The sequence below is a fragment of the Bufo bufo genome, chromosome 10 (assembly GCF_905171765.1).
Source record: "Bufo bufo chromosome 10, aBufBuf1.1, whole genome shotgun sequence".
Lineage (NCBI taxonomy): Eukaryota > Metazoa > Chordata > Amphibia > Anura > Bufonidae > Bufo > Bufo bufo.
The window spans coordinates 30,880,441-30,898,062 of NC_053398.1; the positions used below are offsets into that span (position 1 = coordinate 30,880,441).

At 41.2% G+C, this 17,622-nt stretch overlaps 1 protein-coding gene across 2 annotated transcripts in view; it reads right to left on the reverse strand.

Moving 5' to 3' along the window:
* The window catches only part of ANO3 (anoctamin 3), a 509,047-nt gene that overhangs the window by 198,965 nt on the left and 292,460 nt on the right, over window positions 1–17,622 (reverse strand). For both annotated transcript variants that reach the window (XM_040409380.1, XM_040409381.1), the window contains exon 2: window positions 8,991–9,185. In XM_040409380.1, coding sequence (XP_040265314.1) covers window positions 8,991–9,185 — 195 coding nt within the window. The remainder of the gene's footprint in view (window positions 1–8,990; window positions 9,186–17,622) is intronic.

Below are 17,622 nucleotides of genomic sequence, written 5' to 3' on the forward strand. Positions count from 1 at the left end.
CATGACGAATTACTTTGTCACAAAGCGCATTTCTTTGTAAGTAATGGGTGCAAAGACAGGGAACCACGATTGTGCCGCCGCCCCCTTCATTGTCATACATGCTCGCGGCATCTGAAAGCAATAGTAAAATTTAAAAAATAAATAAATAAATAAAAATCATACTTACTTGCTCCATATATGCTAGCTTTAAGATCTGGCACGAAATCTTGCGCAGCCTGAGATGACGTCATCATGCTGGCTGGCATGGTGACATCATACGTCACCGCGCACAGGATTTTGGCTGAGATCTTCAAGCTAGATGGAGGCTGATGGCCTGTCGCAAGTAAATGGAGCAGGTAAGTATGATATTTTAGTTTTTTTGCACTATTTTAGGTTAAACAGATTTGCTACCACGTCACGGCGAATCAAATTTATCCTGGAATTCGGACTTCGATTCGCTCAACACTATCTGTTACCATCACCTGGAATGGTTAAAAAGGGGCCTTTAAGGCAGAACTCCTGTGTGGCCAAACCTTCTGAGGGAATTAGACTTACCTGATCTATTCTGCTGGATTCCAGCTCCCTCGCTCCCCCACAGCCTCTTCTGTTCTCTGTTCTCCACAGTGACATGGCGCATGGAGTTTATGTCACCCATGCAGCAGCCACAGGACCCATGTACAACCGGATGCTAATACAGAGAGAGTGGAGGTAGCTGTGTGGGAGCAAAGGAGCCGGATCCCAGTGGTGGGATTCCCTCCGCAGGTCCGGCCATGATGGGGAGTCTTCATGAAAATCCCCCAGGGGTGAACAACCCCTTTAAAGGTGTTGTCTGCTTTGGGCAATCACTTTATGTTCTCAGGGTAATTCCACCAAACTGCTGGGACCCCAAGCAAAAAGCTGTAATCGGTGATGGAAACTGGTAGCAAGTGTTCAATTTTCCTGCAGCGTCACCACAGGGGAAATAAAGCATTACACAGTTCTCATTGAGATTCATTGGCTATCTATGTAATACACAGGCATGCGGGGTCCTCCAGAGGGATGGTTGTTTGTTTCATATCTGCGTTTAGCAGATCCGGCAGGCTTTTCCAGTTACGACTCTTCTCTACTAATTCAGATTTTAATTTTTTTATAAGAAATCGGAAAATGGCACTGAAAAGACAAGATCTATTCTGTGTTTGGTTTGGTTCTGGAAATTGACTTAAGTTGTCTCTGTGCATATACTCCAGACTTGAAAAAAACATAGTTGATGCAAGAGGATTTGTTTAAAGCCTAATACAGCAATGCGTTTTTTAGAATTAAAAAAGGCCGACATGTCCGTGATTTGGTTTTGATTTCATATCTGAGTCTTAACCCGAATTCTGATTGACTTTGGGTTCTGATTTGACACAGATAGTTCATTTATTTGGATGCCGATAGCACTGGTGCAGGTTTTAAATAAATGGGGGCCATTCCGTTTGCATGGATAAGGTTTATTAATAATCTTGTATAAATCTCAACGATTCATAGAGTAAGATAGTTCTTGGGCCAGTCCAGATGACTTCCAAACTTTACATGTATTTAGTTTCACACAGAGGCATAACTAATTCAAAATCTGTCACAACCCTACCCAGCACGATTTATTACACTACTGGGAATTTGGCGTGCATCGGTGCCAACAGTTCCAATAGTGACGGCTGTATCATACATCAGTCATCAGTCACCCAGTCGCAATGGCAGAGAATGGCCATTCCGGCGAACCCTGCCATTTAACTCCTTTAGATGCAGCGATCATGCAAATGTGAGGTAAGCAGAGTGATGCAGCTCTCTCTGCCTTCCAATAAGAACCCCCATAGTGAAATTGTGAGGCTCCATCCAGTTACCATGGCAGCCTGGATGCTTCTGAAGCTTTCCATGGCTGCCATGGTAACCTCCCTGCTGCACTGTGCATGAGGCACAGCTCAGCAAGGAGCGCGTCAAAATCATATTCACCCTTATATATCTCTATTACAATGGATAGGACAAAGGATCAAATTATTTTAAAATGAAAATGCAAAACCAAAAATATGCTCTGAAAACAAACCATGAAGAAATTTTAAACCAGATGGGCCGAACATGGTGGATGGATCAAACATGGCCGCTGGATTATTGCCATAGGGGACAGGAGCCTGAAAACTAGTAGCTGCCATATAACATGTTAGCCAAACAGGGGCTGTTGCTGGTATTGGGTTTGGCTGATTAGATGTGTGGCACAATATGCAAATTATTGCTGTTGTGGCCTGCAATCTCCTGGAAATGCGCGTTTTGTATGAGAATTACATAAAGGGGCCGCATGGGGCCAATAATTGACCACAATATACATTTTACCTAATAATTAAAGTTATCCTTACCTTTAACCCTTGCATCCTGAAACTACATATGAAGAGTACCTCATAGTGCAATCTCTCTCTGCATCCTGCTAGCTTTTCTCGGACATGGGGACTGCAAAGAACGATTTGAAAGAAGTAAAGCCAGCAAAAAATGAGGATGTAATCATTGAGAACTGGTCCCCCTAAGGGGTGCATAAAAAAGAATGATTTCCATATTCTACTACATACTACTTCCATAGTCAACTACATGGAAAGGGAGATAGTGTAGTACCAGCAACTTGGCCAGGTGCATTTTCAGCTTATGCACCACTGGATGAGTGCATGCATACTGTTGTCTTTTTGCAATCACCTCGGTGATCGATTGCTGTCAAAACAAGTGATGAGGAGGAGCATCAGGAGCAATAGAAAACATTGAGGTTGATGGGAAGACGTTGTGCTGACGTTGATGACCCCTGACTGTTGGAGAGGGGGTGTGGGCCGTTGGGAGATGCAGTGGTTGTTGCATCAGGCTGTAACACTAAATTAGAGGAACGGTTTTCCCAAGCCACTTTATGGTTTCGCTCCATGTGTTGATGCAGGGCCATTGTTCCAACATTAGCATTTTGGCCGCGCCTCACCTTCTGCCCGCGCATCCTGCATACCGCCATGCTAATGTGCCCAGCAACTAAAACAAAAATTTCCACACTGGTGAGTATGGCATTTTTCTCTTCACCACAGTGTGATGTCTGCCTGCTGCTGCTTTTGTGAACCCCTGTACTGCTAGTGTGTTTCTCACGGGTAGTCTTCCGAGTAGCAGATGGTGTACTCATCCTGCATTTGGCTGAAGATCTCCCACTGCTTCCACTCTGCTGTCTCATAGGCACGCTTCCACAATGCTGTCTTACGAGCACGCTGCCACCCTTGATCCCCGATGATGTCGGTGCCCTCTCTTCATCTGACTTCCACATGCAATCGGCTACGTCATCATCTACAGTACATCTGTGTGTTCGTCATTTGTGTCACCATCACTGTCTCTTGTGCATGTCCCTGACCTCTTGCAACATGTGCTCCCACCCTTCGCTAGCAGAAGAAGCAGCAAAAGCAAAAGGCAGGTTCAGGAATTTTAGGGTGAAGCCACAGAGGCAGCATGGTTTCAAAGGAACCCACTGGCTATGTGTATCTGTTGTCACTTCAGATGATTGTAAAGAACTGGATTGTTGGTCAAAACATGACCGCTGGATGACAGTGGCAGTCTGGCTTCTTGCTGTGTGCTGGCTATAGCAACATTTTTACCACTGCCTGTTACTTTGGAGGACCCAGGCAACTGTGTCAGCCATAGTGTACATTAGCTGAACAGTAATGTAGTGGATTAACCATGAATGTCACAGCAGTTGAACAAGATGCACAAGGTGATTACATTCAACCAGCAGTCTCCCTATGTTCTCCCTGTGCTCTCCCTACATTCTCAAATAACTTTCCCTACAATCTCCCTGTACTGTCTCTGCACTCTCCAAGTCTCCAATATTCTTTTTTAACAGTTTTCAGCAACATTGTTCCTAGCGCTCATCACATCTCTCCCTATACTCAGCTCACAGTGAAACTGTACAGGAGGAGGTTTGTTATAGGGATGTGACACATTGTAACATGTGCAGCTACCATTTTAGAAAAAAAAAAGATTGTTACTACAAAAAGTATGCTTTAATTCGCTCAACACTAGCTATGTTGTTATTCTTATCTATATTATATGTTGTTTATATGTTATGTCTTATAGTTATATGTTGTTTATATACATTATATGTTATCTTATGCTTATGTTATGATACTGTATATACTGATATACAGTACAGACCAAAAGTTTAGACACACCTTCTCATTCAAAGAGTTTTCTTTATTTTCATGACTATGAAGGCATCAAAACTATGAATTAACACACGTGGAATTATATACATAACAAACAAGTGTGAAACAACTGAAAATATGTCATATTCTAGGTTCTTCAAAGTAGCCACCTTTTGCTTTGATTATTGCTTTGCACACTCTTGGCATTCTCTTGATGAGCTTCAAGAGGTAGTCCCCTGAAATGGTCTTCCAACAGTCTTGAAGGAGTTCCCAGAGATGCTTAGCACTTGTTGGCCCTTTTGCCTTCACTCTGCAGTCCAGCTCACCCCAAAACATCTCGATTGGGTTCAGGTTCTGTGACTGTGGAGGCCAGGTCATCTGGCGCAGCACCCCATCACTCTCCTTCATGGTCAAATAGCCCTTACTTTCCAAGTTTTCCCAATTTTTCGGCTGACTGACTGACCTTCATTTCATAAAGTAATGATGGCCACTAGTTTTTCTTTACTTAGGTGCTTTTTTCTTGCCATAATACAAATTCTAACAGTCTATTCAGTAGGACTATAAGCTGTGTATCCACCTGACTTCTCCCCAACACAACTGATGGTCCCAACCCCATTTATAAGGCAAGAAATCCCACTTATTAAACCTGACAGGGCACACCTGTGAAGTGAAAACCATTTCAGGGGACTACCTCTTGAAGCTCATCAAGAGAATGCCAAGAGTGTGCAAAGCAGTAATCAAAGCAAAAGGTGGCTACTTTGAAGAACCTAGAATATGACATATTTTCAGTTGTTTCACACTTGTTTGTTATGTATATAATTCCACATGTGTTAATTCATAGTTTTGATGCCTTCAGTGTGAATCTACAATTTTCATAGTCATGAAAATAAAGAAAACTCTTTGAATGAGAAGGTGTGTCCAAACTTTTGGTCTGTACTGTATATATATATATATATATATATATATATAATCTTATATTTTCTTTTTTTTTTTTTTTTTATGTCCTAGTGCTAGGGTCCAATAATGCTATGATATCCCTGAGGTTACTGGTGCACAATAACATGTGAAGCTTTCAATTGCAGGGAGAAGGGGGGGGGGGGAGGTGCAGGGTTACAGGCGCAAGTGGCTTCGGAGACACTGGTGACACATCACTGCCATACAAGAATCTTGTAGGTGAAAGACATATTTGAAAGGTGTGTAATATACATACTATATTATAGAAAATAAATATCTAGTCCAAGTATTAATTCAAGGATTTCATTTTTATGACAATAGTTTTTTATTGGATTTTCAAAATAAACAAATACAAAACAATGTATCTAGTTAACATTAAAGAAGAACATCCCAAAATGATGGGTATTCCAAAGTCAAGTGGCAAGTATGCATCCAAGCACAACAGATCTTACATTTTGGTAAATGAGTAATACATCAGATTGTTGTAACATATGCTTGAAATGTATGCACACAGAGATAATGCTCCGACTAAGTCGAGTCAAATTGGAAGGTACATAATACATCAACCAAATATAAAAGAAAAAAGAAAATAGAACAAAATGAAACTAAACACTCTCAGTAATAATAAAAGATGCCAAAAGTTATTATTGGCTAGGTATAACTATGTAAGTAGACGACAGCCAGATCCGCGAGGATTCAAATCGGGGGTAGGTGTGGTTCATATAAGCGATCATCTTTTCAAATGCACATGAGGTATTTTACCAAGTCTATCACTTTTTTCAATTGAGGAATAGTTGGGGACTTCCAATATCTCGTTGTAACCAATTTTGTAGACAACAAGATATGGGCTATAACGCATCGTGACCTGGTTGGAAAATTTACTATATTATGAAACAATAGGGCCAGTTCTGGGGAGGTAATGATATGGTTTCCTGTGATGGAGGAAAGGAGTGTGAAACTGTCTTTCTATGTAGTTTGAATCATGGGGCATGACCAGAGGATATGAAGGAGGGATCCCCTGCCCCTACATCCCCGCCAACACAAATTGGAAGTGCCTGGGTATATGTGACTTAGTCTGTCAGGTGTGAGATACCATCTAAGCATTGTTTTAATAGCAGCTTCATAGTGAGTAACACAAGTGAATGTAGTAGAAATAAAAGAGAGCAAAGTCTGGAAAAAACTTACCTATCTCTTTCTCATGAAATAAATGGTGTGGACTTAAACTTTCGTTTGGAGTCAATAATAAAATAAATAGGCCTCAAGCCATTCAATGAAGGGCTTTCAGTGTTCCAGAGATCAAGGATCTCTTTACATGCCGATACCTTAAAAGGGTCTTTATTTTGGAAGAGATATCTTATTCTAGAATACATGTAGAAGTCTTTATGAGAAATGAGATATTGTTCATGTAGGGAGGAGAACTGTTTGAGATGGGAGTCTTTCAAGAGGAATGTTGCAGAGGTAAGGCTATTAGAGGGAGAATTGAGTTTTGGGAGCTTTGGAGTGAAAAGTCCTCCATAATGAAGTTGAGGTAGAAAGGAAACTTGGTAGGGATCCCAGGGGGAGTGGTGGGTCTAGAGCAGCTATGAGTAGCGCCTTTACATTGTGGCTAGGAGAGACAGCTGTAGCTGTCTCTATGTGTATCCAATGTTGTTGTACATCTCCTCTCCACCATTCTCTCAGGAAACTCGTGTGGGTAGTGTCACGAATACAGGGGAGGGGAGGGACACAGAACTAGGCCTCAAGGCTAGGGAGAGGGAGAAGGGCACCTCCTATGAAGCCCCTAAACCTGGCCCTGACTCCTGTCAGTATGTATAGACCCTGAAGGTGGGAAAATACATACGCCCGAACCTAGACCATAGGAGCCCTGAAATGCCCTAGGTAGTGGCAGGGAATGAGACTACTGGTTCCTTCCTAGGTGAACAAACCAACGTCTCCCTGAGGCCTTGTAACAACAAGCACAGGGGAAACAACCAAAGACAAAGAGCAGTACAACTTATCTTATAGAAAATGGATGAGCAGGAACACAGGTAAGGTCCACACACCAACTCTTCCAAATCCAAGCGGAGAATATCAACCCCATGGTATGAAGTGTGAAACCAAACTAAATAGGGAATGCAGTAATGACCAGGGGCTGCACCTGACAAGAGGTGTGGTCATTACCAAACCACAACACTGAGAATCAAGAGACTGTCAGTTACCCTCACGTGCAGTCAGTCTCTCCGATCTTCTAACCTCTGTCACAAAAGGTACTGTGACAGGTAGCAAGGTAGTAATCGTATATGTTGGGAAGACCTAGTCCTCCAGCTTTCCTATATTTGTTCAACAGTTTGTAAGCTATGCGCTGTAGTCTGGGAGCCCATATAAATGTATTATGAATTCTATTGATACGAGTGAAAAAAGATAGTGGTAGGGAAATAGGGACTGTCCTAAATTCGTATTATATTTTTGGAAGAGATAGCATCTGGAAAGTCTCTATGCGATCTAACCAAGATATTTCCTGTTTGCTATATTGGGCCAGATCTCTTTCTACTTCCTCAAGTAAAGGGCGATACAGGAGTTTTATCTTATTGGTGACGTTTGTACCCAGATATTGAACACTTTCTGTTTGCCAGTCTAACTTAAAGAGGACCTTTCACTACTCCTGACATTCCTGTTTGAATAGCTACATGCATTCCTCATCTAATAACAATTCTGGAGCATCTATTCTTATGGCTCGATGTTGTGCCATTACTTTCTTATTTCTACTAGAAGTTATGAATGAATTTCTAGCGTAGTGTTTGGGCCACCCCAAACCTGGTCACTGCACATCACCCATAGGCTACCATGGTAATAAATGTATACCACATGGTATACGTTGTTTTACTAGATGTCTCTGTATGGAATAGCATGGAGTTGCTGAAAAGTAAACTGGCGAACACTAACCTAATGGAGGCCAGAACATCTTTTTGATAAGTTATTGTGAAATTCCTGTCCGCTATAGATTGATATGAAACTTCAGCGTCCTTTACCAAAAGGAGGTCTGCAGCATCTGAGGTTTGTGTTATGTTGTTTCGTAGCAGAACTATATAATACACACTTCAGCTGCTGCAGAACATCTTTTTGAAGAGTAGGGGAGAGATTCCTAGGTGGCCGATATGAAATGCCCTAATCTTTTCCAAAAAGAAGATGTGCAGCATCTCTTTTGTGTTTTTTTTTTAGCAACTCGCACTCAGTACTGTGTAATATCCTCCAGCTGCTCAAGGTGCGGAAACATGTAAGTCGTTCAGGGGTCGGCACAAGAGATGAAACTCGGTACAAATGCCATCGGAGACAAGCAATGTCTATGTAGCACAGCTCATCTTTGTATAATCACCAGCTTCTGACATGAATATATATTCTATATAATTTTTAGACATGTCAATGGAATTTTTCCACTTAGGTGCATTACCGTAATATCTACTGCTCTTCATTGCCATGAAAACGAAATCTGCACACCAAGTAAGCACTGAAATAATTATAATTTGGCCAATTCAAACAGCGACACAAATTCCTGACAAAAAGAAACACAGCTTTCAAATGCTACGATAAAGGCAAACTACTAGGAAACGGAAAATGTCAATGTTGCTTCTATATGGTCCTTACAATTATCAAAGACATTGAAAAACCCTGACATATTCCTCAGATCTGTGAACGATCTGTACATATATGATTGCCTTACCTCCTATGCTGTGATATAATATCCATAAAATATTATTTTTTCGTTTGATAGGTTATTCTATTGCCGTAAAAATATAATAATAATAATAATAATATACAATTTCAGATCAATAACAAAGTCCACACACTAGAATTGCCCTTCAACTCCCAAGCCTTCTGACCTTGAATCCTATTATGTCAAGAATCAATAGGTTTTACCTTGCTGAGGCTCTGCATCGATTGCTGACGATCCTTCACTATCTGGTTGAGGCTGGACTTTATTCTGCTGGAGCACTGTAGACTGCTTGTTCAGATGCTGGGGGTGGGTTTGGCTTTGGGCTAAACATGGCATACTTCTTCTTGATGGCTTCAGTTGGTGTTCTTTATCTGTTCCGCTCTTGCTCTTAAACATCCCTAATAGAGTTAAAAAGACAATAATGTTGGCTTTTGCTGTCCAGTTTTATAAAGCTGATACTGTAGATGCAGAGAAAATTTAGAAATAACAATTTGTATAGTGCAACCTATCAAATGTAACAGGTATCAAGAAGGCAAATGAAAGCAGTTGAGATTTTTCCTTCAGCTGTTTGCTTGCTGACAGGCTCTCAATGCTTACATGATGCAATGCACCACAAGACTAGCATGGTTACATACATGTCACCGTTTGCATCTTTACCTGCTGTACATCTCATTACTTGCATGGTGACATAATGTACACCTCACTGCTTACATGGTGACTGACATACCATACATCTCAATGCTTGCATGGTGACATACATCTCACTACTTGCATGTTTACAAACACCCCACTACTTGCATGTTTACAAACACATCACTACATACATGTTTACAAACATCCCACTACTTAAATGGTGACTGACATCTACATGCTTTAATGTTTACAAACATCTCACTACTTGCATGTTTACAAACACTACTTGCATGTTTACAAATATCTCACTACATGCATGTTTACAAACACATCACTACTTGCATGTTTACAAACATCCCACTACTTGCATGTTTACAAACATCCCACTACATACATGTTTACAAACATCCCACTACTTGCATGTTTACAAACACATCACTACTTGCATGTTTACAAACATCCCACTACTTAAATGGTGACTGACATCTACATGCTTCAATGTTTACAAACATCTCACTAGTTGCATTTTTACAAACACATCACTACTTGCATGTTTACAAACATCCCACTACATACATGTTTACAAACATCCCACTACTTGCATGTTTACAAACATCCTACTACTTAAATGGTGACTGACATCTAATTGCTTCCATGTTTACAAACATCTCAGTACATGCATTTTTACAAACACGCCACTACTTGCATGTTTACAAACATCTCACTGCTTGCATGGTAACATTCATCTCTCTTCTTCCATGGTGGCATATATGTCCTGCTTGCATGGTGACCTGCATCTCACTGCTTGCTTGATTACATACATCTCGCTGTTTGCATGGTAACATTCACCTCACTTCTTGCATAGTGGCATGCCTCTCACTGCTTGGATGGTGGCAAACTACTTACTGCTTGCATGGTTACACAGCATACATCTCACTGCTTGCATAATAACATTCATCTCACTGCTTGCATAATAACATTCATCTCACTGCTTGCATGGTTACATACCATACATCTCATTGCTTGCTTGGTGACATACTGCATATATCTGTGCTTACCGCTGCCGTAAAACTGTATTGGGAAAAATCCTAAAAATCCATAGAAATAACCTATGTGCATAAACCAATGTTGAGAATCAGAGTGGGAGTGCGGCATAAATGAGAGGAGAAGCTGGCGAATTTAGTTCATTACATCGTTGGGAATTATGTGAAAGAAGACAAAGCACAGGCTCTTTGGGTGACAGAGGGAGCTGTGGGTTCTCTGGAGACCGAGAGGCTGTAATACTAAATATAAAGCAGAGTTGTCATGAAGCCTGGATGAAGTCAGATGTAGTTAAACAATTTATTGGAAGTGTCTAAGTACATCGTGGCTCCTACTATTTATCTTAGTCTGGGCCACATATGAGGTACTACAGTATATGTTTAGTATAATGATAGAGAACGGTTGGACATTAATGTCTTGGAAATCAGAAAATTAAAATTATTACCTACAAATCTTGTATGACACTTTGCTAAGACTAGCCATAACAAGCAACTAAGTGTGAACTTTGTACGTAGAGGCACATTTGGCTTCAAGCTCCTTTGCCCCAGTACAAAATCAGTAATAGGTCCACCCATCCACCATGTGTCATTCATAACTGTACTTGTCAACTCTTCCTAAATGTCCATAAGGCTCCCAAAAGAAGGGGAGACTTCTCAATCTCCCAAAAGAGTTGGCACATCTGCCGGGTGCCGCAGAAGCCTCCTGACGCTATCTGGAAAGCAGATCTAATTGCGTGCAGTGCCATGATGCTGCATCATCAGACTCAGCTCCAGCATCCAAAAACACATTGAGGTGGTGGCGCCGCATCACGAAAGGGTTGTGGTCTATTATAAAATGGAAATGTTCTGCGAAAAGTAATGTGCCAAAGGCCAAAAAAAGTTTGCCGGACCTCCAAGAGGCTACTTTATAACATTTGGCAAGGGTGTTTATAATACAGTTGTCTTCTTATGTGGTAGAGGGATCATGGGCTTCCTGAGGGCACCAGGGCCTGAATGTGACTACAATCTCTACACTCATTGTTTGTTCTGTTTATCAATTTTTTTTTCATGAGAACACAACAAGATTCACACAACTTTAGCTAAGATATGGTGCCGTTTGCTGATCAATGGGGACTGTGACACTCAACAATTGCTAAAACGCGGAGCCCAGCAGCTCCTTTGAAATTTTTTATGCTAAGGGTGAACGTACAATAGAGGCCATGTGCTTGCTCTTGGAGACTTGGTTGGTCTCATGTAATTTGCTATTTAATAGGAAGAGCCTATGTAGGACTCCCTTCTTCAGAGGAATGGAGAGAATAGATGGAGGACAAAGACTAGATCTTTAATGGGTGGCAAACCAGAAAATGCTATTGAGAACCCCTCCTTCTATTTATTCCATCATTATTCTGTGCACAGTACACTCCCGTCCCGGTGTTGTGCAGATCCCAAAATTTCCAGATCCCAGAATGCAACTGCCCTGCTACATTTCCTAATTGTTAATACTTCATAATTAGTTTCAATGATATACTGTATACCAGGGATCAGCATCAGCAACCTTCAGCACTCCAGCTGTTCTGAAACTACAACTCCCAGAATGCTCCATTCCTATCCATGGGAGTTGAAAGAACAGCCGAGCATGTTTGCATGCTGGGAGTTGTAGTTTCATAGCAGCTGGCGTGCAGAAGGTTGCTTATCCATGATATATACAATAAAATAGCCAGGTTGAACATTCTCATAACTGTAGCGGCAGGAAACCTCTGATCTGATCACGGGTAGTCATTTAAGTTGTAATCCTGTAAATTGCTGTGTTGGGGAAACTACAATTGGATTCCATACACATCAGCTTCTGTCAATAAGTCATTGAAATTCCAGACTTGTACTTTGCTTCAGGCTAGAGTTTATGGATGTTCAAGAACAAAGCGACAGTTTCTCCTCTAAACCAACTGCTGTTTTCTGAGACTAAGGCCGTATTTAACCCCAGTGTCATTTATGGAGAGTCCATAGGGTATGCCACATTGCCTAAGCAGTAAGGCTACCACCAATGAGGTCTCACTGATCATAATGAGGGTTCCTTGCTCCCTTGCTGAGAATGGAAATTAGCTGTGAAAAGCAGAGAGTTAGCATGCATGTGGAGGAACTTTAAAAGGGAATACTCCTGTGCAGGCACACAATTCTCTTCAGTTTTCACCTGCTCTCTTCACCGGCAACGTAATGTTATATATTTCATTGCCTTTGTTTTGCTAACTGCTCCGGTCCCAGTGGTCATGTGATCGCTGGGGGGGCCTAGAGTCTGTCCGAGCTGCTGGATCTTATCAGACCCAGATCAGCTGTGTAGTGATGTTATACAGCCCTGTACACCCTCTCCGGGGGGCTGTATTCCCTCTGTAACTGGAGCTAATATGTCAGCCCCCGTTACAGAAAAAACAGCAATAGAAAAAAAAAATGTAAAGTTAAATGTCCCCCAAAGGTCACCTTATGGGGGAACAAAATGTAAAATAAAATAAAATAAATAAAAAGATAATATTAAAAGAAATTCCACCACCACGCCAAACCACAGCTTCTAGTCCCACCCCCCAGTGACCATAACTGATGCATCCCATATATCAAAAGGAAAGTTCTGGAAAGGGAACATAAAAAAATATTTTAGTTGCACATTTTGCTATTAACAAAAAAAAATAAAAAAAATACATAATAGATAATCCCCTCCTCCCTTTTTTTTTTTTACATCTCTCTGGTTATAACAAAATAAGTATAAAAATGACACCAAAATAAAGCCCTATGTGTGACCAAAAAAAGGCACAACAACTATTTACATAACCAATGTAGAGAAAAAAAAGTTATGGTTTTCAAAAAACAGTGGCCCTGGTCTGGAAGTGGTTAAAAAGGAAAAGAAAAACAAAACAATGGAAATACAAAACTACAAAATATAGTGATAGGTGTGGTAGGCGACTCACCTATTTCTGGAACTCCAATAGAGCTGAATGGAGAGGTGGTGGCGTTTGCACAGTGTACCCTCATTTACTCTGGGGGTCCCGTTCTAGAGCTCCCAACTCTGTGGCCTGCACCTATCTGACACTGGTGCCATATCCTAGCAATGTGAGATGGGCCAACCCCTTTAAGGAAATATTCAGCTGAGGGTTCTACCCCCTAGGAGTAATACATACAATCCCTTTATGATGACACCAGGGGAAGATGTACCATAGCTGTAACCTGTGCAGTTGTCTACTTATCATTACAGACAGGATTTGAATGACACATATCCCCTGTTTACACAGATATCACAGGATCCAGCACTCACAATATATGATTGTCAAAGCTTATCAACTCCCTCCTGACCTCTACACAGGTCACAGAACATGCCTAGAAAACTGCCATAGAAGTCAATTGGTCAGCTCCTGTCCATTGTGTCTAAGACCCATGAGGCTGCTGTAAAGTATATCTCTAAAAGCTGTTAAAGGAGTTTTCCAGGATTTTGATACTGATGACCTATCTTCAGGATCGGTCATCGGTATCTGATTGGTGGGGGTCCAACACCGGGACCCCCACCGATCGGCTATTTGGAAGGCAATGGCGCTCCGATGAGCATTGCGGCCTTCTCCATGCTTACCAAGCACAGTGCCATACATTGTATATTGTCTGTGCTTTGTATCGCACTCAGCCCCATAGAAGTCAATAGGTTTGAGCTGCAATACCAAGCACAGCCATTATATAATGCACGGCACTGTGCTTGGTAAGCTAAAAGAAGGCTACAGCGCTCACAGGAGAGCCAGTGCCTTCCCAAACAGCTGATTGGCAGGGGTCTCGGGTGTCGGACCTTCACCGATCAGATACTGATGACCTACCCTGAGGATAGGTCATCAAGTATCGAAGTCCTGGAGAACCCTTTAAGAAGATATGTAGACGAGCTCCTAACAAGCTCTGCCTCTGATGCCACCAGATGTAAGGCAGCTATCTTATAAGTCAATGTTCGAGCTCATTTGCATACAGTCTTCCCAGAACTCCAGAGAAGCATGTATGACCTCCGCACACCGATTAAGGTGCTCTCCATAAGGAGATATAGAACCCCCCCAAATGCTGCAAAGAACTGCTCAGGCAATAGCATTAAAAAAAATCTGCAATCATAAAATAAAAAAAGATTAGAAACAAAAAGGATATGTGTTGCCAACTGGTTTTAATTGGCAGGAAAATAAATTGTGACACATTCCCTTTAAAGCAACTCTTAAAGCCCCATCGTTAACGTTTGCTGCCGTTAACAGTGTGCCCCTCCAGCCCCCAGCAGCAGCCTCCGTAGCTGTAATCACTTTTCCATTGCCTAATGACTTTGGCCGTTCCGAATAAAATCCTAGTTTTCCGCCCTGCCAGTCACTAATCTGCTTTGTCCTCCTAATGTACTTAAATCCTTCTGTAGGCATGTTATCCATGCAGAGCTAACACACGGCAGATTTACTGATTTCCTTACTGCTCGCACTTCATTAGTACTCCTGTAATATTATCAGTATTGTATCACAAGGAGCTATTGACCCTTATCCCGGCTGAGCAGAGCTGAGCAGGTACAGATGCTTCCCTCTCGGCTATGGGGAGTCGTTGGCAGTCGTACAGTCTTGCTATCTGCTCTCAAGTCGGTAAACTGAGTTTATAGAACGAGGAGCTCGCTATGTATTAAATTGTCTGCACTGATTAAAACGCAGCCGCGCCGAAGCCTCCCTCATTTGTTCTAATACAATTGGGATAGATTTCTTATTAACATCTAATTAACTGTTTGCTGAGTTTTTAGCAGATGATGACGTATGACTCAGCTAAAGTACTGCGATAACATAATTTAATATTTTCCTTTCCCAACACGGGCAGCGTACCGGTCACAACGAACACGTAATCTCATCCGCCATGAGCCTGTTATAAAGCAGGAGGAGCTGAGCAGATGGATATATTGTTTAGATGGAAAAAATTTCATTAAACTTTACTCAGTTTTAAGAGTATATTTTAATCAGGATCAAACCTTTTAAACCAGACGAAAGATCTGGTAGGGTCGATCCTGCTGATTAAAATGATCCCGGTCTTGTGAAAATCATTTGCAGAACACTAGCACTGCTCAGCCACAAACAAGACTGCTGGGAATTGTAGGTGTTTCAATAAATGGGTTGCTTCCCAAGCCTATTATTTTTATTTACGGTAGTCTTTATACTTTATTTTAAGAGAATTAAAATAAAATAAATGCAAATGAACACATCTCCATTGTATTATTATTATGTCATTATTAGGTCCAGATTTATGGAATATCAGAATTAATTATAATAATACTAGTCACAGATCCAAATCCCCTATAGAGTCAGTGAAAAAAATAAAATAAATGCTGGTTTCCTGCAGACACCACTAGAGGGAGCTCAGCATCGTACTGCATACACTTTATACATTGAACCCAGTATGCAGTAAGATGATACAATAAGAAGCACAGTGCAGTATATTTAGGTCTGAAAACATTTGTATTCAAATTATGAATGCTTTTACTAAGAATAACCTGTTCTAGGCTGTTAAAATTACTCCAGTAATATAACTCATGTGACACCTAATCTAAGACTTCAACTTCAACTTCTTGCAGTTTATATTACATTAGACCTTCCTAACATTACACGGTCTTGTTATAGTTAAAAGACTGATCCTTGTAACTTTAAATCTCCATACTTGTCAACAGAGGACCCTTGGTTAGAGCATGTTATTGACCTGACTGCTCATGTGGCTGGCTCAGTTTTATCTCCTGCGCTTTGGGTCACCACAAAAACCCAGTGAACGCTGATGATGCTAATCTTACTGGGTTATCTAACCCTACCTCAGATGGTAGGACACCCGTCTGATTTTTCAAGTCATTTGAAGGCAGTCCTGCGCCCAGGCCTCTCTCCAGCTCTGCTAGTTCACTGTTCAGTTCAGTTCCTCTGCATCAACCTTCAGCTCAGCTTTGCTACTTAAGTTCAGCTCTGCTTCATCAGATCAGCTCTTCTACACCAGCCTGCTACACTGGTCTTCAGTTAAACTCTGTTAGATCAGTTCAACTCTGATACATTGGTCTTCATTTCACCTGTGCTGCATCCAACTTACAGATCCACTATACTGGGTCTCCAGCTCCGCTACTTCTGCTCTGCTACCACTTTTCTCCAAGATCTGTTGTACAACTTAGCAGATCCACCTCACCAGGTGAGAACATAGCACTGTCAATGCACCAGCAGGGCCCAATGCTAAAGGCACCAATGGTGACCACAGTGATCTAAATTATATTTCAATTAATTAATCTGCCATGTGGTAGGCAATCAGATCTCTTGAAGAGGTATTCCCATCAAAACATATATGGAGAGGTGGCCACTATCCAATTATGCGCGACTGTCTCCATTCACGTCTAAAGGAGCTATTAAAATATATTCGGAACATAGAAATGACCGTGAGACCTCCAAATTATGGAAAAGTCTACTTGAGCTTGTCTGTTGCTATGACATTGTGCCTGTAGCAAGGTGGCTATAAATCATGCATGTCATCTCATTGATCCAGATTTAAATTTCTCACCATGATTTCAACATCTCAATGTTCTCCATGTAGCCAAAGCCTGAGGTAGATGAAGGCCTAAGCCAGTTTGTTTTGCTTGTACCATCTAAAACCTGAAGGTTTTCCATCATTTCTGTGAGAGTCATTATCTACATGCTGGGTGAGTACTTCAGCGTGATTTGTAATATGTGTTAAAGCAGTTCAGATACAGCAGTCTATAGAGTCGCCTCATTTATCTCTTTGTCATATAAATCTTCCCAGAGCTAAAATCATCCAACAAACTTTTTCATTGTGTTTTAATCTACTTTTTATTGCATTTGACATTTTTTTTTATCACATACAGCATATGGATAATATAGGCAATTTATTAAATTGGTTCCCTATCCAGTGCAAGTAGATGTTTATTAAAGAGACAGGCTGCGGAACATAAGGATGGCGTTTCATTCTACAAAGGGCATGGCCAACCACCAGCTTGTACAAGTAATAACAAATAATTTGTAGAAAAATTCCTTCTTTGTATTGGTCTACTCGACAGGTCATACTGTAGGTACGGAGAATCTGCAACGGTGATTTATTATTGACGTAGGCTAAAGGTCCCTTTAAACTGGATAATGATCAGGGAAATTATCAATTATTGGGAAGGAGTGCTCTAGGA